The sequence below is a fragment of the Chaetodon auriga genome, chromosome 20 (genome assembly GCF_051107435.1).
Source record: "Chaetodon auriga isolate fChaAug3 chromosome 20, fChaAug3.hap1, whole genome shotgun sequence".
In the NCBI taxonomy this organism is placed as follows: Eukaryota; Metazoa; Chordata; class Actinopteri; order Chaetodontiformes; family Chaetodontidae; genus Chaetodon; species Chaetodon auriga.
The window spans coordinates 5,649,560-5,672,690 of NC_135093.1; the positions used below are offsets into that span (position 1 = coordinate 5,649,560).

General features: G+C 42.7%; 1 protein-coding gene and 4 non-coding genes across 5 annotated transcripts; all 5 read left to right on the forward strand.

Annotated features, from left to right (window-relative positions):
* Positions 1-3,771: 3,771 nt before the first annotated feature.
* Positions 3,772-3,887, forward strand: LOC143339567 (U5 spliceosomal RNA). The gene has a single exon (XR_013079337.1). It is a non-coding gene; the product is annotated as a U5 spliceosomal RNA (small nuclear RNA).
* An 824-nt stretch (positions 3,888-4,711) lies between these two features.
* LOC143339565 (U5 spliceosomal RNA) lies at positions 4,712-4,825 on the forward strand. The gene has a single exon (XR_013079335.1). It is a non-coding gene; the product is annotated as a U5 spliceosomal RNA (small nuclear RNA).
* Positions 4,826-6,332: 1,507 nt separating this feature from the next.
* LOC143339568 (U5 spliceosomal RNA) lies at positions 6,333-6,448 on the forward strand. The gene has a single exon (XR_013079338.1). It is a non-coding gene; the product is annotated as a U5 spliceosomal RNA (small nuclear RNA).
* Positions 6,449-7,173: 725 nt separating this feature from the next.
* On the forward strand, positions 7,174-7,287 carry LOC143339566 (U5 spliceosomal RNA). Its single transcript, XR_013079336.1, has one exon. It is a non-coding gene; the product is annotated as a U5 spliceosomal RNA (small nuclear RNA).
* A 4,720-nt stretch (positions 7,288-12,007) lies between these two features.
* trim8b (tripartite motif containing 8b) lies at positions 12,008-21,757 on the forward strand. The gene is made up of 5 exons (XM_076759723.1): positions 12,008-14,645; positions 18,819-18,914; positions 19,005-19,270; positions 19,382-19,497; positions 19,588-21,757. The coding sequence occupies exons 1-5, from the start codon at positions 14,040-14,042 to the stop codon at positions 20,286-20,288; spliced, it is 1,785 nt and encodes a 594-aa protein (XP_076615838.1). The 5' UTR covers positions 12,008-14,039; the 3' UTR covers positions 20,289-21,757.
* Positions 21,758-23,131: the final 1,374 nt, after the last annotated feature.

Genomic DNA, 23,131 nt, shown 5'->3' on the forward strand with positions numbered 1-23,131 from the left:
AACTCTGCGACTTAATGTGTGACTGTAACACTATCTGGATTGTGCAATAAACCGGGGCCTCATCATTTTATTAAGGCATTCTAAGATTTATTACTTTTATTGAGATTGATTGTAGATGGAGTGGACAAAATAAAAGTAACTCCTCTCTGTACACAGTTTCCAAAGTGAACAGAAAGTTGAATCAACACCTCGGGTAAAACAGTTTCAGCAAAAATCCGACATTTGAACCTTCATGAAGATTGATTTTGGAAAAGGGCTGTATCGAACTGCATTCGTTTTGGCTAATTTTAGCATTTAGCTAGTTAATTGTGTTGTATCTTTTTACAAGTAATCAAGGGAATCCTTGATGCATGCACAGCAGCAGGGTTTTGAACTCACTGCCACATTGTGATGATAGCTTATACACCTTTGCAGTATTTAGAAAAAAGACACAAATTACTTTTTAGAGGTAAATTCATGCACACATACATTGACAGCATCTGTCGTGTCTAGCTATCTATTGTGAATTGCAGCTAGCAGCAGCAATAATGCTAACCCAGAACACAAAGGGTTAGCTCTTTCAAGTTAGCGACAAGTGTTCTGTGTTTATCTCCCAGACAATCGACTGGCAGCACCGATTAAGAACACTGAAACACCATCACTCAAGTACTGTCAGAATTTATTAATTTCCTGCCATTTGCTTGGACAAGTTAAGAGCACAAAAGCCCTTCGGTGTTAATATTAGCAATGTTAGCATGTAAGCTAACTCCATACTACTGGCATGGTTAGAGGCCACTGCTCGCCATCAGAGGATACCATACATCACATATATGACAGATGTCTTATAATAGTACACAAATATTAGTGCCTGTAAAAAACATCAACTGCCAATTTTGGCAAAGCATACCAATGGTGGAAAGTACATTCATGAAACTACTTGTAGGTACTTCAGTATTTCCCAGTGGTGAAGTATAACTAGTGGTGGAATGTAAGTAAATACATTAACTACTGTAGATAATCACAAATTCGAGGCACTTGTATTTTATTCGTATTTCCATTTTCTGCTACTTTTTTTTCTACTCCACACCATCTCAGAGGCAAATATTGTATTTTTTTACAGCACAAGATGAAACTTTCACTGTGATATTCTCTCCATTTATTATTCAAAAACATTTGAATTATTAAAACTAACATCTTCATTAATTAATTTGTTATTGCTGTTTCTTCATGAATATCTTTCAGTGCATTCACCATCATCCAATCATACCTATCATTAATTTAGCTGGATTTTGGACTTCTGGATTAGCAGCAGTGCAGAAATGTAGACTTTAAAGAGATTTCCCAAATAGCACAAACAAATAGCACCACCTGCTGACACATTAGAGCTAAGACTTCAAATGTGGAACTCCCTGCCCAACATCTCTGCCCAGTTTGTGCCTTCATTTAAATCCTTCATCTAAATATATTGTCCTGCAAAAGATTTTTCTAATGTAACCTGGTTCCAGACCTTTGGACATGGCAATTCAGTCTGATTATCAGGCTATGTGTTGATAATACTTTTTCATTTGATAGCATATCTTTATTTTCTCTTTTGGGATGTAGTTGTGCCACCTTGTTGTTTGTGTTGTTTATTTATTTACTTGTTCATTTCAAAAAGGAAAGATAATGTCACTGTGATAGAAGTGCAACTTTAAATATGTTGATTTCTAAACCCTAATGTGTTGTCTGAAAATGTGTTCTAGAGACTAATGAGCATTATACACTACACAAAATTTTCTATGTGCATTTCTTTGTTTATGTGTGTCTATGTGTAGGATTAAATATCCAAATCAAATACTGACAAAAAATGTCAGATCCTAAAGAGCCTTTTGTTCGACAAACATGTTTTAATTCAACATTTTTTGAATACATTTAGTTTAGCCAGTTAGCTTCTTACTAAGTTACATTAGTGATACCACGCTGTGAAGCTACAGCCAGCAGTTGCTTTGCTTTGCTTTTCTTTGCTTTGCTTTGCTTTGCTTTGCTTAGTTTAGCTTAGCTTAGCTTAGCTTAGCATACAGGCTGGAAACAGTGGGAAACAGCTAGCTCACTGGTTGCTTGGCCACTGGTCTCAACCAACAAATAGTCTGATATACAACCTCGGTAAAATGGTGAGTTCTTGTTTATTCACTTCGGATTTGGCGCAGCTCAAACATGTCAATGCTAACATGCCACGCTAATCTAAAGTTTCGGAGGTGCTGCGATGGATTTTGTTACCCTTGGACAAAGCCTGCTAGCCGTTTCCCCCCGCCTCCACTCTTCAAGCTAAGCTAATGGCGCTAACTCGGTGCTCTACAGACAGGCCTGTACACTAAAGTTTGTGACTCTCTGTATCTAATATCTTAATATACAGGGTCACCATTTTTGGTGACAAAATAATATATGGGAGCACCATTGTGGAGGCGAACTACGTGATGCGATAAAACCACTTACATTAGCAAAATAGCTATTCGCGGTTGGGTCACAGAACCTGAAGGGTGACAGGATACGTCGTAACACCTGTGAACGGACGGCCTCTGCTGAGATGAATCACCTGGCACTGAAATGGTTCCAGAAATCCGTCAAGATGTGATAATATTCATATCGCTACTTTTAAGCCTCTCGTCAATTTTTTTATTTATTTTTTTTATTTTTTATTTTTATTTTTTTAACGTCTCGTGAGTTTTCGGCAACTTGACGGAAGGCCAAAGGTCAAGCAGGGGGCAGAGGTCAGCCAAGTTAGTTCGGTAAGTGAACAGTCACAGTCGTCATGGCGGATTTTGGGATTTATCATGGAGCGCCAAGAAAAACATCAGAAAGAAAAGGAGCGACAAAGGAACATGATGTTTCAGCTGCTGTCGTTCAAGTATAAGGAAGACAACTTATTCAACTCGCCATAACTCGTCTGAGAGTGACCTGCGTTTGGAAAATGGATTTTAACGACCTCATCTCAAGTTGCCCAATTTTGACAACGTAACTTTTAACAGGTAAGCTAAGTATCCTTTATACTAACTATTCGTGGATTCATGTCGTCTGTTTCTGTAGTCTATTTCTTAAAACCTCGTTCATAGATTGTGAGTGCTTTACTCGAGTTATGTTTGTGTCTGGAGTATCCTGTCGTAACGTCACTTGTTGCAGTGGTATCCCTTATTTCTGTTATTTTAATTGTTAATAATAAAGAAAGATGCGTCCAAACCATTCAACCAAATTATACCAGAGACACCACGTGACGTGCTGGAGTTTTTATTTTATATTTATGAATGCCTGGTATTTGTTATGCAATTAGTCATAAATGTCAGGGCCTGTGCAAATTGCAAACAGGAGAAATTCAGCCTTTTTGTGCGGTGTGTTACCGCAGGGAGACGCTGTTCTGCATGAAATCTGTAGGCTTTGGGAAGTCCGTCACTCTAAAACTTTAATACAAACGATATGGAGAGTTTTCGACTGTGGCGTTGTAGTCCGTGTGTACACTGGTGTAGTTGGATTGGATTTGTAAACTTAAAGCAGAAATGGTGAAAAATAATTAAAATCAGTCGAACGTGAAGTCCTCCACTCCCAGCATGCCTTGCGTCACAACGTGAAAACGGCATTTCAAGTTTCAAAGTTAACCAGGGTGAAGTTTCCATTCATCAGCACACACTGCACTGTATTTCCACAAGATGAGCTTTATTTTATGTTTTATTTAGTCGTTTTACGTAGTGGCATCCACAGCAGACCAGTGATTAAGTGCTCGTTCCCACGAATGGCACCGGTTTCTGAACTGTGCTGCAATTATGACTCTGATTTCTCTTCAGATCGTACAAATCTTTCGCCTTTTACTAAAGATTTCCGTGGAGAGGATCACTAAGAGTTTGACTCAATTTTTTGATGCCCTGCTTCAGTGCGGGGCTTGTTTCATTTGTTAAAGAAAATGGCTTTTGAATACGTCAATCTGATATGATCTCATAAAATCCTATAGTGGGTTATTTGGTCTCAGTTTTAAGTCAATGTCGGTCCAGTCAAAAACGTATAATCCACCATTTTCTTCTTATTGTTTAATTCGAGGAGGACGGTAAATAATTTGATGCTTGCTCCTAAGTTCTGCGTCTTTCTGCACGTTCTGCCTCTCGGTGTTAAAACTCAATTGTCCTTTCAGTTGTGTGGCCACAGCAATGAATTAACGTGTCTGTTGAAAAGAGGTTTTTTTTTTTTTTATTGTCAGTAGTTTACAGTCAGTAGCTCATTTACCCGTCTGTCTCTCAATAATAGACACCCAGCTCTTTGTGTGTGTGGGTGCGCGCGAGAGAGAGTGAGACGGCGTATCCTTCCGAAATTGTAATATTTCTATTATATTTGTAATATAATATTACGTTATTATTTAAAATTGGGAATGCTAACACAGCCTGGAATGACATATGTGACAGTACTGTCTATCATTTCACCGAGGAAATGAGTCTTTTTTTAAATTCACCAAAATGACTGATGTAAAGCTTTAATGCTAGATAACCCGGAAGTGAAAATACCTTCCCATCATGCCTTGCTCTATAGCATGAATCGCTAAGTAACGCTAAACAAACTTAATATTTGTTTTTAACATTAAAAGCCCACATTGGTTTATTTCTGTGTCTTTATTCACACATTGTGTGGATTGTTGTGACTAAGTTTGACTCTCAACCAGGACTTAAAGTCGTATTGTCGCCAGTCAGGTCGATCTGTCTGAGCCGCTAAGGGTAGATCACTCTTGTTTCACTTCAGATCGTATAAATCTTTCGCCTTTTACTAAAGATTTCCGTGGAGTGGAACAACAAGAGTTTTACCCAATTTTTTGATGCCCTGCATTTGTGGGGCTTTCTATTTATGTGAAAAATAAAGTGAAGTAGGTGGTGTGGTAGTACGTATATGTCGTATTGTTAATTCTCACGTGTCTAAACTTATCATAATTTGATGTGTTTTCCTTTGTCAAGAGGAGTGCTGCTCCACGTGGAGAGTAGTATCGCGCCAGCACTCCACTCTATTGTAACCTAAAAAAAAAAAAAAAAAAGTTTAATGGGTGGTTATGACTGAATAATATGTCACACATTAAAACACTCTGAAAGGGACTGCTCTGCACAGTGATTACTGCAAATGCTTCAAATACAAGTAGCTGGCAGTACTTCTAGATATACAAGCCCAGGAAAGTACTATTGCCTGTTATTCAAAAGCAGTTGCGATATCTAACAAAACTAAAAGGCCCCACGATTAACAGAACATCATAAAACTGAGTGAAATTCATTTTAATCGATCAGAGGACAGATCAGAGCAATGTAATGTACTGATGAAATGTGTCTGAGAGACTCATAAACAGGAAGCAGGACTCTTGCGATCCTAAGCAGTTCTGTTTTGTTTGCATTTCTTTATGTGGATCTATGACAGAAACAAACATAGGCATTTAACGCAAGTCCAACATGAAATAAAGACTGTAGCATACAGGATTCACACCAATCGCAGCTGGAAATCAGCAAAGATCAAAAAATGTCAGATCCTAAAGAGCCTTTTTTTAGATAAATATTCAACATGTTAGCTTAGCCAGTTAGCTTTCTTGAAAAACAGTTATATGAGAAGACTGATACCACGCTACAGTAGATATGAAGCTACAGCCAGCAATTGGTTAGCTTAGCATAGCATACAGACTGAAAGCAATGGGAAGCTGCTAACTCACTGGTTGCTTGGCCACTGGTCCCAACTAGCAATAGTCTGGCACAAAACCTCCATAAAACTGCATTCTTGTTTATACGTTTGGATTTTGTAGAACAAATATAGCATGTTAATGCTAACATGCTGCGCTAATCTAAAGTTTCAGAAGTGCTACAATGAATTTTGTCACCCTTGCACAGAGCCTGCTAGCTGTTTCCCCCTGCCTCCAGTCTTCAAGCTAAGCTAATGGTGCTAAGTCAGTGCACTCAAATACATGGGGACAAGATGCATCCAAACCATTCACTCTAAAACTTTAATACAAACAATATGGAGAGTTTTCCTCTGTGACACTGTAGTCTGAATGTACACCGGTGCAGTTGGATTGGATGTATAAACTTAAATCAAAAATGGTCAAAAATAATAATAATTAAAACCAATACAACATGAAGTCCTCCACTCCCAGCATGCCTTGCGTCACAACGTGAAAATAGCATTTGAAGTCTCAAAGTTAACCAGTGTGAAGTTTCCAGTCATCAGCACTGCGATGTATTTCCACAAGATGAGCTTTATTTTATTTGTTTTATGTTTTATTTAGTTGTTTTATGTAGTGGCATCAACAGCAGACCATTGGTTAAGTGCTTGTCCCCACGAATGGCACCAGTCTCTGAACTGAGCTGTAGGTATGACTCTGATTTCTCTTCAGATCGTACAAATCTTTCGCCTTTTACTAAAGATTTCCGTGGAGAGGATCACTAAGAGTTTGACTCAATTTTTTGATGCCCTGCTTCAGTGCGGGGCTTGTTTCATTTGTTAAAAAATATGAAGTAGCTTAAATTTGATTCTCAGAAACAGCCTTGATGTTGCATCAGCTGGGTGTCGTGGTTTCGGTCTTATTTCAGTACGATGTCTGCATGATCATTAATGTATTTTCTACCAACTTCTTTCTGTTGCTTCATTTTAAGAGTAAAGTCAAATTATTTAATGCTTTCTCCTAAGTTCTGCGTCTTTCTGCACGTTCTGCCTGTCAGTGTTAAACACTCATTGTCTTTTCAATTGTGTGGCCACAACAATGAATGAACGTGTCTGTTGAAAAGAGGTTTATTTGAATGACAGTAGTTTACAGTCAGTAGCTCATTTACACGTCTGTCTCTCAATAATAGACACCCAGCTGTGTGTGTGTGTGTGTGTGTGTGTGTGTGTGTGTGTGTGTGTGTGTGCTATCTATCATTTCACTGAGGAACTGAGTCTTTTTAAATTCACCAAAATGACTGGTGTAAAGCTTTAATGCTAGATAACCCGGAAGTGAAAATACCTTCCCATCATGCCTTGCTCCATAGCATGAATCGCTAAGTAATGCTAAACAAACTTAAGATTTGTTTTTAACATTAAAAGCCCACGTTGGTTTATTTCTGTTTCTTTATTCACACATTGTGTGGATTGTTGTGAGTAAGTTTGACTCTCAACCAGGACTTAAAGTCGTATTGTCGCCAGTCAGGTCGATCTGTCTGAGCCGTCGAGGGTAGATCACTCTTGTTTCACTTCAGATCGTATAAATCTTTCGCCTTTTACTAAAGATTTCCGTGGAGTGGAACAACAAGAGTTTTACCCAATTTTTTGATGCCCTGCATTTGTGGGGCTTTCTATTCATGTGAAAAATAAAGAAATATTAATAGGGTTTGAAATTGTATGAGCAGCATGCAGAGAGATATAATGCTAGAATTGTAATTAGAGTCTGTTGTAAGTCAAGAGTATATCTGTAATCAATAATTTCATGCTTCATTTCTGATCAAAGTTACTTTTGATATTTAGTAAAATAGATGATCATTGATCTAAATTGTGGTGTTCTAGTAGTCAGTGATGGTAATTCCTGCCCTTTTTAATGAACCTGATTCATGGAGTGTGAAATACATTCACTATTTTACACTGAATTGAAATAAATTCATTATTTTACAGTCCGTGGATCTATTTATTTTAAGATTTATCTGATCAGAGGACAACTCAGAGCAGTGTCATGCGCTGCTTCTTCTTCTGTGGAGTTTAAGGGCGGTTGGCATCCACATAAGCTGCGTTACCGCCACCTACTGGTTTCTAACAGCTTCACCGTAAAAACTCTTTTCAGCATCCACTCAAAGTGATCTCATTCGCGACCGTGTCCATCCTCTAACCCAGCTGGTGCAAACCCTTCCCTCAGAGTAGCATCTAGATCTTCTCCAGATATGTCAGCATCCAGCACCTGCTTCATTCTTTCTGACTTCCTCTGTATGTCAGTTAATCATGGCGATAAATGCCCAAAGTCTTCATCTTCAGCGTTTGACAAACCCTTTTCTGCTCTGATCTTTCTCACCTTTATTTCCTTACTTCTTTGTGGACACTTTGCTGACTCGGCATGACGATTTCCCTCACAGTGCAGGCTCCTCGGTTGCTGTTCATCTCCCACATCCTCTGACTCCTCCACGGGCTGCTGCAGCATGTCTGTGTTCCTGACAGCAGAGCTCAGCCCACTGCTCGTATACTTGCCTGATCCAACATCTCAGAGTTTTTCTCCCGCAAACTTCCCGACCTCACGTGGATCCTTAAAAAATGCATCTGTGTCACTGCCGGCTCCCCTGCCTCATAAACCTCATTGTTCTTTCACTGACTGGACTCGAATCTCTCTTGTCGTCACTTTCAAATTCATTTGCTGACTCCCGCTCCGACTCCATTTCCGCCATCTCTCCCGCCTCCGTCTTCTTCCGCCGGCTCCATCTGACTCATCACTGGTGTGTTGTTGATACCACTTAATGATTAAATCAAAGCAAACTCATCTCGTGGACATACACAATGGAAACTCCGCACTGGTTAACTGACACTTGAAACACAGCAGCAAGGCATGCTGGGAGTGGAGGCCTTCGTTTGGTCTGAATTTAACCTTTATGGGTTTAAGTTTAATCTTTGTGCTCCAGTTTATGAAATTTTTGAAATTCTTCATGTTATTTGTATCAGAGTTTAGTGTGACGGCCGTTGACTGAGCGTTGATTTATTCTTCTACCGCTCCATGTTTCACAGGGAAATACTCCCTACTACATTATTATCAGTTAAATAAAACTTGTACTTGTAACAGAGTATTTCTACACAGTGGTATTACTGCTCTTACACCTGTGGACTGTGGCTGTGTTAAATCTATGGCTCGGGAAAGATTTTACACTCAAAGCAATATTTTTATATATTTGATGACAGTATGATGCACTGGTATACATTAAGTTACCCAACAATATATAAACTAGTTTAAATTTTGTCCCTTTCAAACAGCTACAACATTAACATGCTGCTCATGTGTTCATGCAGCAGTGATAAAGATTCAAAAATATGATTTTTATCAAGTAAGACAGGGCTGCTCTCTATGATCACTTCTACTTCTCATGTTTTAAGTACATTAGTTGTTGATGCTTCTGTACTGAAGTAAAATTCTGAATTCAGTACTTGTATGTACTTGTGTGTATACACTGTGGTATTTAAAGCTTTATTTAAATAAAGGATGGGAATACTCTTCCATCACGTATGTAGGGAGTTAAAGGGAGTTCCCAGCCAGTATCTTACAGGCCGGTTTCACAGTGTTGTCAAACCTTGTGAGTGTATGGAAACATTTAGGTAATTTCCGTAAATTGTGCTGATAAATACTCATACACTTTAACTTAAGTGAGGTTTATTTGTAGTGAAGTATTTTCACAGTGATCTGAACGCATCTCAGAGGGAGATATTGTACTTTTAGTTTTTAATATTATAGTAGATTTTACATACAAACCATATGAACGTCTTGTTAAATATGAAGCATCCTTATGATGCTGATGAAACTCTGTAAACTGAACAGGTAAAATACGGCTCCCTGACCAAATGTAGTATTAAAATGCTTCTTGAACATTGAAGCATTGCAGCATTTTCTGTGGGGCTGCTGCTAACGACTATTTTAATTGTCGCTAAATCTTCTGATTCTTTCCTAGATTAGTTATTTACTCTCTAAAATGTCATCAAATAGTCTTCAAATGTCCTGTTTGGTCTGAGCAACGGACCAAAACCCAAAAATATTCAATTTAAAACAATACAAACAGAGAAATCAGCAAATTCTCACTACTGAGAAGATTGAACCAGAGATTTTTTTGGGGGGGGCGTTACCCTTTAAAAATGACACGATGGAATGATTCATTGATCGTCAGAGAGTCAGTCGACTAATCCTGTATATCCTCCTTTAAGCCTGTATGATACTTACTTTTATTTTGATAAAAAAAAATCCTGAAGCAGGACTTAACTGAAGTGTAGTATTTTCATGATGCAGCATTACTACTTTTCCTTTAGTAAAGGGTCTGAATACTTCCTCGACCACTGCGAGTGTGAAATATCATAGTGTTTGTCCTAAGTGTGTGTTATTTCATATATTTCAGAATAAAAAAAACATATTGCCACCATAAATTGACCCCATCCCCACTAGTTTTAGTCTAGTGTTGACCTCAGTAATGTGAAATGCACCTTCAGTGTCTGAGGGAATAATACAGGAATATTACAGTCATATTTTCCTGCAACACCAACCTGCAGAAACACACACACACACACACACACACACACACACACACACACACACACACACACACATACACACACACATGCAGCACTGCCCCAGAGGAACATCACGAGCGCCCAGGCCATTAACAAATGCAGTAAGCCTTTTAAGTATGATTTCCTGCCCTTCCTCCCCAGTTCTTCCCCCAGCTCCTCCCGGTTAAAACGTGACACACATCAGTTGTGTGACAGGTCACGTGACGGCTGTAGCATTGATCCGGAAGGAGGGAGGGAGGGGAGGGAGGAGAGGGGAGGAGGGGGTGGCTGATGTTGCCGAGAAACTGCGTCAGGTCAGCGGGAGACAGCCTGAATCATACAGGAAGCTCCGTGATTGGGCTTCAACATAAAGCAGAACGATGCGGCTGTCATGCAGTCTGTGTGTAGATGTGAAACTTTTGTTGCATAGGAATCACAAATAAGTAACTAACAAAAATATTATTCATGTTCTTTTACACCATCCAGAATCTAGAATTCAATACTGCAAATGAATGCAGTGTGTGATTAGTTTTCATCCCTCATGCCTGCATGCCTTTTCTGCCTGCGTGCCAGCAAATATTCAACTACCCTTGATTTGAACACATGGTGTTAAAGTCTTACTGTATTCCACACTTAGATATACATGAGATATACATGCCATAGTCGTCCATTGTTCTCCAAGAACTATTAACAACTCATACACAAGCCACACTGTTGCACCGGGTGTCATGTTTCTTCATTGCGACGAACACTGTCACTGTAACTTGTTGTGAGTGAGTCCCACCCAGCCCTGGTTGAGTAACGCTGAGCTATAATCAGAATCAGAATCAGCTTTATTGGCCAACCATGTGGACACATGCAAGGAATTTGACTCCGGTTTGAAGTTGCTCTCAGTGTTACGTGAACATACAGCTAAAAACAAGAACATCAAGGCCGAGCAAAGAGCTAAAAAATAATGTTCATACAAGTATGAGAACAAATAGATCTGTGTATAAATGTGTGTATACGAAGTATCTATGAACAACAACATCCTGGAGTAAATACTGAATGATTAATGTATTACTTTGTACACGTGCAGTAGGTGATCATGTACACTATATGCGTGCATACAGATCTATATACATGTTAATGCATGCTTTCATTTATAATTGACAATTATGATGATGATGGTATGTACACATTAAAAAAACAGCAGTGATGGAAGAAGACTACCAGTCTTTTACTCAAGTAAAAGTACCTAATACCGCACTGAAAATACTCCTGCATTCAAACCCTTACTTAAGTAAAACATGTTTATTTTATCAGCAAAATCCACTCCAAATATGAAAAGTTAAAGTACTGCAGTAAAACCATTTAACTACTTTATACACGGTTTAATCTACAACAATATATCATATTGAGATACGTGGTTTTGGCGGAACAGGAAGGATATTAAATGTTGTAATCTGAAAAGTAACCAGTAACTAAAGCTGTCAGACAATACTTGCTTCTGTGATGTAGTGGAGTATAAAGTTGAATAAAATGGAGATACTCAAGTAGAATACAAGCAACTTTGTATTGAAGTAGGCTGCAGTACTTGAGTAAGTACATAAACATATCATGGAAAAACTGTGTATTTAATCTAGAAAAAATGTATTTATAGTTGCAGGTACGCTGGATGTTTTAGTGTTCATAAATGATTCAGCATGTGTACTTAAGTGTTTCACAACCAGATTATTTCCTTTGACCTCAGTTGTCACGCTCAAAATGGGTTTTATTTTGAAAAGCGACACCGGAAATGCGATGTTCCGCTGGCTTCCTTGACGCTGCTTTGGAGACTAGTCCAGCTCGCCTGCATTCCTGCTCTCTCTAAAGCTGACCGACAGAGACAGAGAAAGAAAGGGGGGGAGAAAACACCAATTATTATTCACAACCGTGTTGGATTTTTATGAACCACGAAGCCGACTCACACCGGACACAGCGACCAGATAAGTCCACGAAAAAATAACCACGTCGAGCCTGCTGCGTTTGGACCTACAATCCCGACAAAAAGGCGTGTTTTTCCTTTCTAAAGACGGGACTTTGATGTTTCTGTGTAGGTCAGCCACCGAAAAGCAGCTTTGGTGAAATAACCTCTCCACGGCGGATATCTCCTCTTTTTTTTTTAAATGAGGATTTGCAAGATGGCTGATGACAGCTACCCCTAACAAGGACAGAAAAGCGACGTCCCCTTTAAGATTAGCAGGGTATATTTTTGTATTTCTATTAGTCAAACATATAAATATGGCTGCTCTTTAAAGATAATGACCACAGCTCGCACCAGCAGCCTCCGTCCTCGTCGGAAAATAGGGCCAATCTAGTGTTGATCTGTACCTGTGCTATGGTGGAAAATGGTGAGGTGACGTCTGAGGTAATTTACACGATTTTAATCGAGATAAGGAAGTAGAAAAATATGTTGTTGGCTAAAGGCTGAGGCGATAATAGGCGAATAAGGTGGAGACCAGAGGAAAACGAGGCCGGAGCTGGACAGAAATAATAATAATAATAATAATAATAATCATCATCATCTTTGGGTCGGGAGATATTTGATAGATGTGTCGGAGGGGGGAAAGCAAAAGGCTCCGCAGCAGCAGCCAACATTCCTGCGGATCCTGAAACCCTTTGTTTTGTGCGCAGGAGCTGGACTCGACTATTAAAACCATTAACTATGCAGTAAACAGGCTCGAAATGATGGCCCGGCTGTGATTTTCTGTCTAATGAGATTATAAGGCCTTTGTTGTCGACAGAAACCTGGCAGGAGAGCCGAGGCCTTGTGTGCAGATATGCGAGCTGTGCCACATAGCAGGCGGTTATTCATCAAATAGAAATGTCGCTTTTATGTCCGAGTGGAGGGCTGCTGCTACCTGTGCTGCTCGTCTGAGGTGGAAAACTGCGTTTCTCGTCCAGTGCCAAGCCGTCGCTGGTTGTACGTGTGATTAAATTGCAGGTGAAGGCTCCTCGGATGCTTATTTATGATTCAGCGGACAAAAGCATTGCGCTGCGTTGGGATTGCTGAGGGGATCGAGCGTCCTTGACGTCCTGATAAAAACAGATTCAGGTTTAAAAAGCTGTGTGTGTGTGTGTGTGTGTGTGTGTGTGTGTGTGAATGGTAATCAGGGTGTGGACCGGAGCGGTCCTTTCTCGTGGCTTTCATGCTTCGTTTGTTGGTCTGAATTGGTCCACAGTCGATCATAATCCGAGGCTGAAGTGAAGGAAGCTCTGAAGGTAAGGGCCCGATCAGCAGCAGAGAGGGATCAAGTGTCTTTTCCTGCGCTATACAGAGATCGATTCACCTCATGGTCGTATCAGTGATTGTGTAGACGTTCAGTTCTCCGTGCCTTGTTTGCATTTCATGGTTTACCTGTAACTGGCAGGCTTTTTAGCTTCCTGTAGGCCTATAAACACACAGAAGCTGTAAAGGCAGGCCCACTGTGTGTGTGTGTGTGAGAGAGAGAGAGAGAGAGAGTGATCTAGAGGGAAGGAAAGCACCGTTTACTGTAATCTGCATAACGTCAGCCCCTGCTGTGTGTGTTGAAATCACCAAGGTGTTGTCATCCTCGCCTGAAGCCTTCTCTGGTCAATTTTCTGGAATTTGCCTTCATGCTGCAGCAATAAGCAATACTCGAGGTCTGTCAGGGAGACTCGTCCGATGTGGTCCCAAGGGTTGAAATACACGGGCTGATCTTCTCTCCGCGGCCCGTTTTTTAATCTTTTTCTCAAGACTTGTTTTGAGAGTGTCAGGTTTCTTTGCGAGGACGGACAGACAGAGGCCTAGAGGTCTGGTGGAAGTGGAGGACGGTTAGTGTATGCCTGCCCGCAGCATGATGGCCTCTGACATGGCTGAGACGTGGAGGAACTGTTTTGAGGAGGAGCTCATCTGCCCCATCTGCCTGCACGTGTTCTCAGATCCCATCCAGCTGCCCTGCAAGCACAACTTCTGCCGGGGCTGCATCAGCGAGGCCTGGGCCAAAGACTCCTCGCTGGCCCGCTGCCCCGAGTGCAATCATGCTTACACGCAGAAGCCCAGCCTGGAGAAGAACCACAAACTGTCCAACATAGTCGAGAAGTACAACGCCCTGAGCGTGGAGAAAGCCACCACGCCGGCGCTGCATTGCATCCTGTGCCGCCGAGGCCCGCCGCTCCCCGCAGTGAAGGTCTGCCTGCGCTGCAACGCCCCGTGCTGCCAGTCCCACGTCCAGACGCACCTGCAGCAGCCGTGCTCGGCCCTCGGGCACCTGTTGGTGGAGGCCGAGGCGGTGAAGGCGTGGACCTGCCTGCAGCACGACGAGTACAGGCTGTATCACTGCGAGGCCGAGCAGACGGCCGTGTGTCAGTACTGCTGCTTCGCCCGCTGCCACCCCAGCCACGGCCACGCCGTCACTGACGTGGAGCTGCGCCGCAACGACATCAGAGTAAGGAGAGTTTTATGTCGTACACATAAACAGGCATATTTGTTTAAATCCACTGGTTCCAGCTTCTCAAATGTGAATAATATATTCAGTGATATTAAAGTGAATCTCTGGGTTTTGGGCTGCGTCGGCTCTGATGGACGGGAAGGTTATTAGTAGATTAATAGATAATGAAAGTAGTCGTTAGTTGTGGCCCTGCTTGCAAGAATTTGTCAATTCATCAGTGATCAATACGCGTTGGCTAAGTGCCCATTCAAGTACCAGAGTGCAGCTTTGTGCATTTATAACAGCATCACACAAACCGGTGAGGTCATTTTTTAATTTTTTACTTTGTAGTTGTCAAGCAAACATCAGCAGAACAAAGGGCATACTTTAATGTCTTTCCTGCCATATGAAAGAACCATAGAGAGACTTAAGGGAACAAAGCTGTTGTGATCTGCTCTCAGTCCTTTATGTATTTACAGGATCAGTAACTCAATCAAAAAACAGAATTTCCCATTTTAACAAACAATTGCATTTCGAGTGTGTTTTTTTTCTTTTTTTTAGCGTCTGTGTGAGAGTCCTGTGCATTTTCAGTTGTGATCCACTCCAGCCTCCATTCTCATCTGTTGGAATGACAAACAATGCAGTCGAGGGTGGAACAATGAGGGGCCCTCAGAGGGCCTTATCTCCCCAGCACAGGTGCATCCTAGCTCAGGGATCGCCAGTTGTGAGCGGGGGGTGGGAGTGGAGACAAGGGGAAGGGGGATTAAAGTGATTTGTCACTTGATTCTGCGGTCTACTTGGGGTTTTTTATTAACCTCTTCCCTTCCTGGGGTCTGTCCTTGGTTTGAGAGGAGGTTGGATTGGTTTTCCTCCCACTTTTTTTTCAGTTTCAAAGGGGTGTATGACGGGGCAGTTCAGTCAGAAGGAGAACCATGAAGCTCCACTGCTGACTGACTCATGCAGTTCACCCTACACCCTGTTAGGTGTCAACTGTGTCATGCTTGGGTGTATTTCCTGTGGCCAATGCTATGACTCAGCTTTTTGTATAGTTAATCGGTCGCCTGGGGCGCAGGAAGGGCCGTTGGGTGGGGCCCGGTCTGAATTTAAAAGCTGGGCTACCAAAGTCCTTCACATTTAAAGGTTTTCGTACATTATCTGTCATCAGGCTGAGTGATAGAACTCGATTAATGCTGGTTTTCACCTCTCAATGTTTACCTTTACCTCGAATCAACCAGAGAAGAAGATTCTCATTTTTCTTTGGCAGTAGTATCTTAAATATACAGACGATACCAGCAAGTTATTTTTTAGTTGTAGTGATTTAACACCTCTCTGGCACACAGCCTAGCAGTGCTAAGCAAACCAAAGCTAACCGGTAGTCCACCACTGTTGTTTCAGACACATGCTCATTACACAAAGCAGCACAAAACGCAGAGGAAAACGTTCTGCTAAATATTCGTTTATGTGCGTTCAAGGCTTTGGAAACCGTATCATCATTACAGGGAAGGGCTGCATGCCAACATGCTCACAACCACAACCAAAAATTGGGGATGCCTTTAGTTTTGCAGGTATTAAGTCGTAAACCAACGGCGGGCTGCAGCTAACGATTGTTTTGATCATCAGTTAATCTGATTGCTATTTCCTTGATTAATCAATAAATCATTTTTTTCCATACAATTGTGAAAAATGCTGATTATAATTTCCCACAGTCCCGCAGTGACGTCTTCATGTCATATCTTTTGCGCCATCAAGTCCAAAACCACAAAGATCATCAGTTTACTCTGATGAAAGACAAAGAAAAGCATCGAATCAGACATTAGAGAAGCTGGAATTGATGAACAAACGATGATCAAAATAGTAGCTGATTAATTTTGTGTCAATCAATATATCGACTGTTTGTTGCAGCTCTTATCAGAAGTGTTTGTGTTTTGTTATATGTCAGCCTCAGAATCTGTTGGACTGTAATGACGCTGTTTCTAAATGACCTCATAGGGTAAATAGGGCAAAGATCCTGATAAATCCACTGGAGCTGGGCTTTTGTTTAGGCCCTCTTCTACTAAATAAATCATCACAGGCACGAGGTGCCACCTCTGCTAAATCATTTCCACAATAAAACTGCATTTTATAGATATCAGAAAAATAATCTCGATTGATTTTAGCTCCATCGACCCTAATCCATAATCTTTGTTTTAGATATTTGTCCTCGTGCTCATGATTACAAATACATCCTCCATGTTCAATGCAATCAAGGAATGCAGACTGGACTCCCTCCCACGCACACACGCATACACCACCCACAGTGAACCCACCCCCCAACCTCACTCCCACCATCCACCAGCCACTCCAGGCGAGGACCGACCTTCCCCCTGGCTCTGCTCTCCTGCTCTGGTGGCTCTGATGGAGAAGTCGCTGTGGTGAAATGACAGCTAAAGAGCACCCTCCCCTCTTTATACTTCATACCCACCGCCACCCACCCCCTCCGTCCCTCCCTTCCCCAAAGGTATCCCATACATTTAGTTGCCACCCCCCTCTGGGAAGCTTCGGCTCCTTCGACCCTGTTTTTCCCTTGGCTTCTGCTCGGAGCCTAACTCAATCAATCAGCACAACCAGGTCACAGTCCTGGATCCAACATGCCAACTGTGTGTGTGTGTGTGTGTGTGTGTGTGTGTGTGAGAGAGAGAGAGAGAGAGAGAGAGAGAGAGAGAGAGAGAGAGAGAGAGATATCTAGGGCAGTGGTTTCCAACCATGTGCCACAGAGACCCACGAGTGTGCAGGTTTTCATTCCAGGCTCGACAGCAGCTGATCACTAATGATAAAATCAGCTGCTATTTGATCAGAATGAGAGGGTAGTGATGATGATGATGATGATGATGATGATGGTGAACCGACCTTCAGCATGTGCAAAACAACAGATTATTGATTTGTGGGATTAATTACAGATGCAGCCCCCCCACCCCACCCCCGTTTTCAACCGCTTTGATGCAGAAAATGAAATGAAAATAAATGAGCTGATGTTCTCCAGCGTCTGAAATGTGATGATTTGCTGCTTTTGTTTGTCTGTGACAGCCAACAAAACATCTTTTGGTTTTGACTGATAATTGGTCGAAACAGGAATTTTTGAAGATTTCATCTTCTGGGAAATTACGAGGGCCTTTTTCCCCATTTTTGACATTTTATGGACTTTAACTAAAGACTAAACTCATCGATGAATTGACACATTAATGGGCAGATTAATCATTAATGAAGATAATCGTTGGTTGCAGGCTCACAGCCCCACTGACAAAATACTCTGGTTTTTGCTGCTATTCTTTTGTGCTAATTAGCAAATGTTAACACATCATGCTAAGACGATGAATGTGGTAAACCTTACACCTGCCTAGCATACACACATTAGCATTGTCATTGTGAACATGCCGATGTTAGCATGTAGCTCAAAGTGCTGCTGTGCCTAAAAACAGCGTGAGGACGCCTGACTGCAGGCTCTTAGTCTGGTTTGTTTGAATCTGGGTCATATTGGCGTCACCACAGTATTTTGCTCTGTTCCATCTTATCAGCGAGCTTCTCGTTCATTAAATGTTGATTGAGGATTATTCATATCTCACATTAAATATTAATAACATGAAGGATTAGCAAATCTGTGTCAATGACATTCCTACTGTGAGACTTCACAATGCAGGGAGCAACATAAAGGAGCGCTGAGCTCGCATGGAGCCCTTAATTCTGTTTTTTATTTACTCTGACTGCGAGCTCAGCCGGATGGGCATCTGAGTTTGGCCCGAGCGTGCGTCTGCTGTTGTTTACGTGCAATCATCATCCTAGAAAAGTGTTGTTGCCACAACATCGGCGTAGCTCGCAGGGCAGCCTCTGCTGGGTGAATACATCTTTTAAAGAGTAAGCAGGCAGAGGAGGAGGAGAGCCGCTGGAGCTTTTTCTGCCTCCCTGTGCCCGTTTATTTATCTCTGCTCGCCGCCCCCAGCCCCCCCAACGTTAGTCCTCTGTCACTAATGCAAACGCAAAATAGCTGTTGGTTGCTATGACAGCGCACCCCCCCTCCCCCACAGGGATTGTGTGTTAGATGGAGACTAAATTAGCCGGCTCCCGGATTCTAATATCTCAGGCGTGGGGGGGGGATGCTAGTGGCTAGCTGAGGTCAAAACTTCCCGAAGCTTAAGACTTTTCTTTCTCTCCTCACAGCAAAGCCTGTTGAGACAGCAGGAGCGCGTGGAGGAGCGAGTGCAGGAGATCGAGGAGCAGCTCTGCAAGCTCGACTCTGACAAGTGTGTGGTGGAGGTACGTTCTCACACTCTGCTCGACGGGCGCGAACGCAGCTACGCACATATCCAGAGCCTCTGCACAGTGTCCATGTTTGTGTCTCCACAGGACAGGGTGTGTGAGCTGAAAGAGGAGGTGCGTCTGCAGTACCAGCGCATGCACCAGCTCCTGGAGGAGGACCTCGGCCGGACACTGGAGGCGCTGGACCGGGCTCAGGCTCGGTTCTGCCAGGAGAACGCCGCCCAGGTTTTGGCTCTGGGAGAGCAGCGCCACGAGGCCCAGAAGCTGCTGAGCTCCATCCACACGGCCTTCAGTAAGGCGGAGGAGCTGAGCTTCATGAAAAACACCAAGCCTGTGAAAATCCTCACAGACAGGTGAGAGGAGTTTTCAAACGAATGCTTTACTTTTTAGCCCGTGGCTCTGTAACACTTTTCCAAGCTGACGTCTTATCTTGAACCGTGCATGTCTCTTGGCACTTGTTGCAGGTCTCAGGCATGTGTGGGCAGCACTCTCCCTCCTTACAAAGTGGGGAATCTAAACTCTAAACTGTTCCTCTCTGAAATCTCAAAAAGAGAGAAGAGCTTGAAGAGAACGCTGGAAGGTAAGATCTCGCGCACATTTACCAGGTGTTTTTTTTTTTTTAATTACCACTTCTGTCGTCTTATTTCCCACCTTCTCTCCTCTCGCTCAGCTCCCCTCACCCCTCCCTCGACCTTCCTGCAGTCTGTTCCTGCGTATCCCAGCGGTCAGAGCTCCGGCTCTGGAGCAGAGAAACGGAAACATTCCACTGCCTTCCCAGAGGGAAACGGGAACGTCGGGAAAAACGCCGCTCCAGGTTTCAAGGACTCCTCCTCTTCTTCCTCATCTTCCTCCTCATCGTTAGCCAAGCAGCCCTACCTGGGCTCCGGCTCCGCCTCCGGAGAAGGCCAGTCTACCAATCAGCAGCCTCTCGGCCCCTGCGGCCCGCCTCACATCAGCGAGAGCGGCGGGACAGGAAGCGGAAGCGGCTCTCTGACCAACCACCATTCAGGCTCCGTGTTCGGCTCCTCGCACTTTCCTCCTGGAGGCAGCAGCTCCTCGCACTCCTCCCAGCAGGCCGTGCTGCCTCAGTACGGAGGCCGGAAGATCCTGGTGTGTACGATGGATAACTGCTACTGCTCCGGAGTGCCCTCGGTGTCGGGCCACCGCAGCCATCCCCCGTACCCGCGCTCTGGCTCGTTCCCCTGGGTCAGCGCCCAGGACTACCCCCCTCCTCCCGGCCTGGCCTCTGGAGGTCCGTCCATGCAGGGCTTGGCAGTGAGGGACTGGATAGACGCCTCACAGACACACAGACATGCAGATTTTTACGGGCTATATGGGCAGCCCTCGACAAAGCACTATGTCACCAGTTAACAGAGTAGACACACACACACACACACACACACACACACACACGCACGCACGCACACTTGGATATAGAGACAGGCACCAAAACAGCACACCTTTACTGATTTTATTAACCGGAAAAACACAATGCAGTTATACTACACACACATTCAGATATTAAAATTTATGTCCGCACACACACACACACACACACACAGATGTAGACACATTCGGGGGCAGGGTTGATCTCTTTGTGTTTTTATTTTCTCCTTTTCGTTCTTTTCCGTCAGTGTTTCATGTACTGTATTATACGTAAAATGCATAAACAGCCGCTCACTCTGGCACAACTTAGCTCAGCATTTTACACATAAGCACGAAGCAGGAGAGGCCCGAGGAGGGTGTGACGCGCATCTTTTAATTTATAGGGCAGGAGACGGATTGATAGAAAATGAACTTTAATTAGGAAATCTTCTCATGGCTTCTCGCTGACGCTAAAGGGAAACGAGAGAATACCGAGCAGTGTTGACCTTTCCAGTTAGCGCCTCACGTCTCTCTGATATAATCACCCCTCCAGCTGTACTGAGGTCAGTTGCCTTATGTTATTAGCGTCACATTTTTCTCTGCCCAGCTCATTTTGTTTGATAGATCCTTTAAAGAGGGGCCGCGGTCCCTTCGTGTCTCTTGATTTTTATCGTCATGGCACTTCTTCCTTTCTTTGCCGAGTTCAGGGATGGATCGTACAGCTTGAACACAAAACGCTCTTCCATGGAACACCCACAATGCACTTGTGGATGCCTTGTTATGCCTGGACAACAGATGCTCACCCACAGAGGGACACTAGAGCTTCGTCTGAAGGGCCGGTCGACCCTGGAGTTTTGGGAATTTGGTCCGTATTCCTCGCACTCCCTTACTGCTACCAGACTTCCCACAGGACAGAAAAGCTTCTTCTGACAAAGACTGTTTCCATTTAGTAATTACTATGACTTTGTGTTATTTGGTACATCTGTAGGTTTCATGCTTGTCTAGAGTGACTCTTTGATTTGAGAGAAACAGGCAAGACTGGACAGACCAAACCAATCAAGCATCTGGAGGATCTGATGATGCTGTAATTGTACTTCCTGCAGGGCAAAGATGTCACTTCCTCTCAATAAGCACACAAGCTCTTGGCTTCCTGTTTGCAGCTGAAAGCATGCAAGGAAGAGTTTTTTAAAGCACTCAAAAGAAGAACAATGGGGGGAAAATGTATGCAGTTTTAAAACGAGTGTATGAAAGAAAAGAAGGGTGGAAGGATTTTTTTCATGAACTTTTTCTAAAAGACTGGACTGTGAGATGTAAGCAATTGTCATCGTCCTAAAGAGGAGCCGTTACAGCAGTCAACTGAAAGAGAAAAAAAAACAACATAAAAGTATCTTTTTTTGTAAATATTTTGTGAAATGGAAAAATTACAGACGTGATTTGGAGAAGGGTTCCAAATAAACGAACAAGTTTAAACCGGCCTCTGCTGTCAGCTCTGTATGTGCAAACCCCGTTTTCTCACCTTCGCTAAAAAGATCAGGGTGCTCGTACTGTTGATAAAACCAGGGAAAAGACCGAAACCATCACTGCATTAGCACTTTGATACTTCCTGTCCACGGGCCAAGCCCATTGGTTCCAGCTGAAGATGTGCTGTGAGTTCTTGACAGTGCAGGAACATCCCTTAACTTTTATGTCCAAAACTTGGTTCATGACCAAGTAGCTGCAAAACTGTAACTGAACCAGAAACACTGCTGCACTGTGTTTGGGTGTGAAGACGTTAATGTTCTGCTGTCTTTCTTCGTTATTTTAGCTCTGTATTATCTCACTAACAGACTATAAACTGTCACGTCGATCTCACGCACTGTTTTGAGTTTGGATAGCAAAGAATCCATATTTATTTCTTACCCACATCAGATGTGACGTGATGTCCATTTTCAGGGCTGAGTGCAGGACAGTTTCACTAGCAACCCATCAGTTACTGTAATAATGAGTTTCAGATTTATAAATACGTCAGTATTTGGAAACATGAATTCCTCATGTAATGGACCAAAATCGATTATTAAATGTGAAACACCTTAAATTGATAGTGACACTGTCAAAACACTGACGAATGCAGCATCACTGAGACTTTTATTTATCCTTATTGATTGATTTTGTTTGTTGCATTTGAACATGATGCATCACTTCTTGGAAAAATGGTTTGTTGCATCATTCAGGGCTCCTTCTTTAATAATAATTAAAATAAATTACTCAAAAAAAAAAAAACATACCCACGAGCATAAATGCATACATAAGTACATGCCTGCATACGAAGTGAGAAAGAAGGAAAAAAAGGGACAAGGAGCCTCGTTTTCTGGAAGACAGGCCTGTTTTGTTTGATTGCATACGTAAGAAGGAAGCTCATTAACCCAAATGTTCAAAGATGGACAACAAACCCTCTTCCAGTGTCGATCAGTAAGACTTTGATGAGTCCTCAGACCCAGAATCCAAATCCCTGCTCGTGCAGCGATTTCCATGTGGATGAAGATGGAAAATGTGTTGATTATTCTTTTCCAAATGAAATTCTATACATTTGATACGACTGTCTGGGATATTAGGATTGAGTTTATTGAGGTTTTCAGGCGTTACGCTCATTCTGCTGGATCGTGTTTGTGCTTTATAACAAGCCTTTTCCCCTTCCTGACCTGTAATATCTGTCTGAATTCCCTTTGAGTCTGACTCTGTGGGTCAGTTAGCCGCAAGCTACAGCATGAGCCCCTTTTTGCCTGTATTTGTTAAGCTTAAGGCAAACTTGCACCATAGAAAGCATGCTGAATTAGCTACTAGCAGTTCCTGTTTGCAGTGCATCAACCATC

Excerpts from the sequence above, each read along its gene's own strand:
- trim8b (XM_076759723.1), top strand. The coding sequence starts at position 14,040 with ATGCCTGCCCGCAGCATGATGGCCTCTGACATGGCTGAGACGTGGAGG. Across the intron at positions 18,915-19,004 it reads CTGACAAGTGTGTGGTGGAG|GACAGGGTGTGTGAGCTGAA; the intron begins GTACGTTCTCAC and ends GTGTCTCCACAG. Across the intron at positions 19,498-19,587 it reads CTTGAAGAGAACGCTGGAAG|CTCCCCTCACCCCTCCCTCG; the intron begins GTAAGATCTCGC and ends CCTCTCGCTCAG.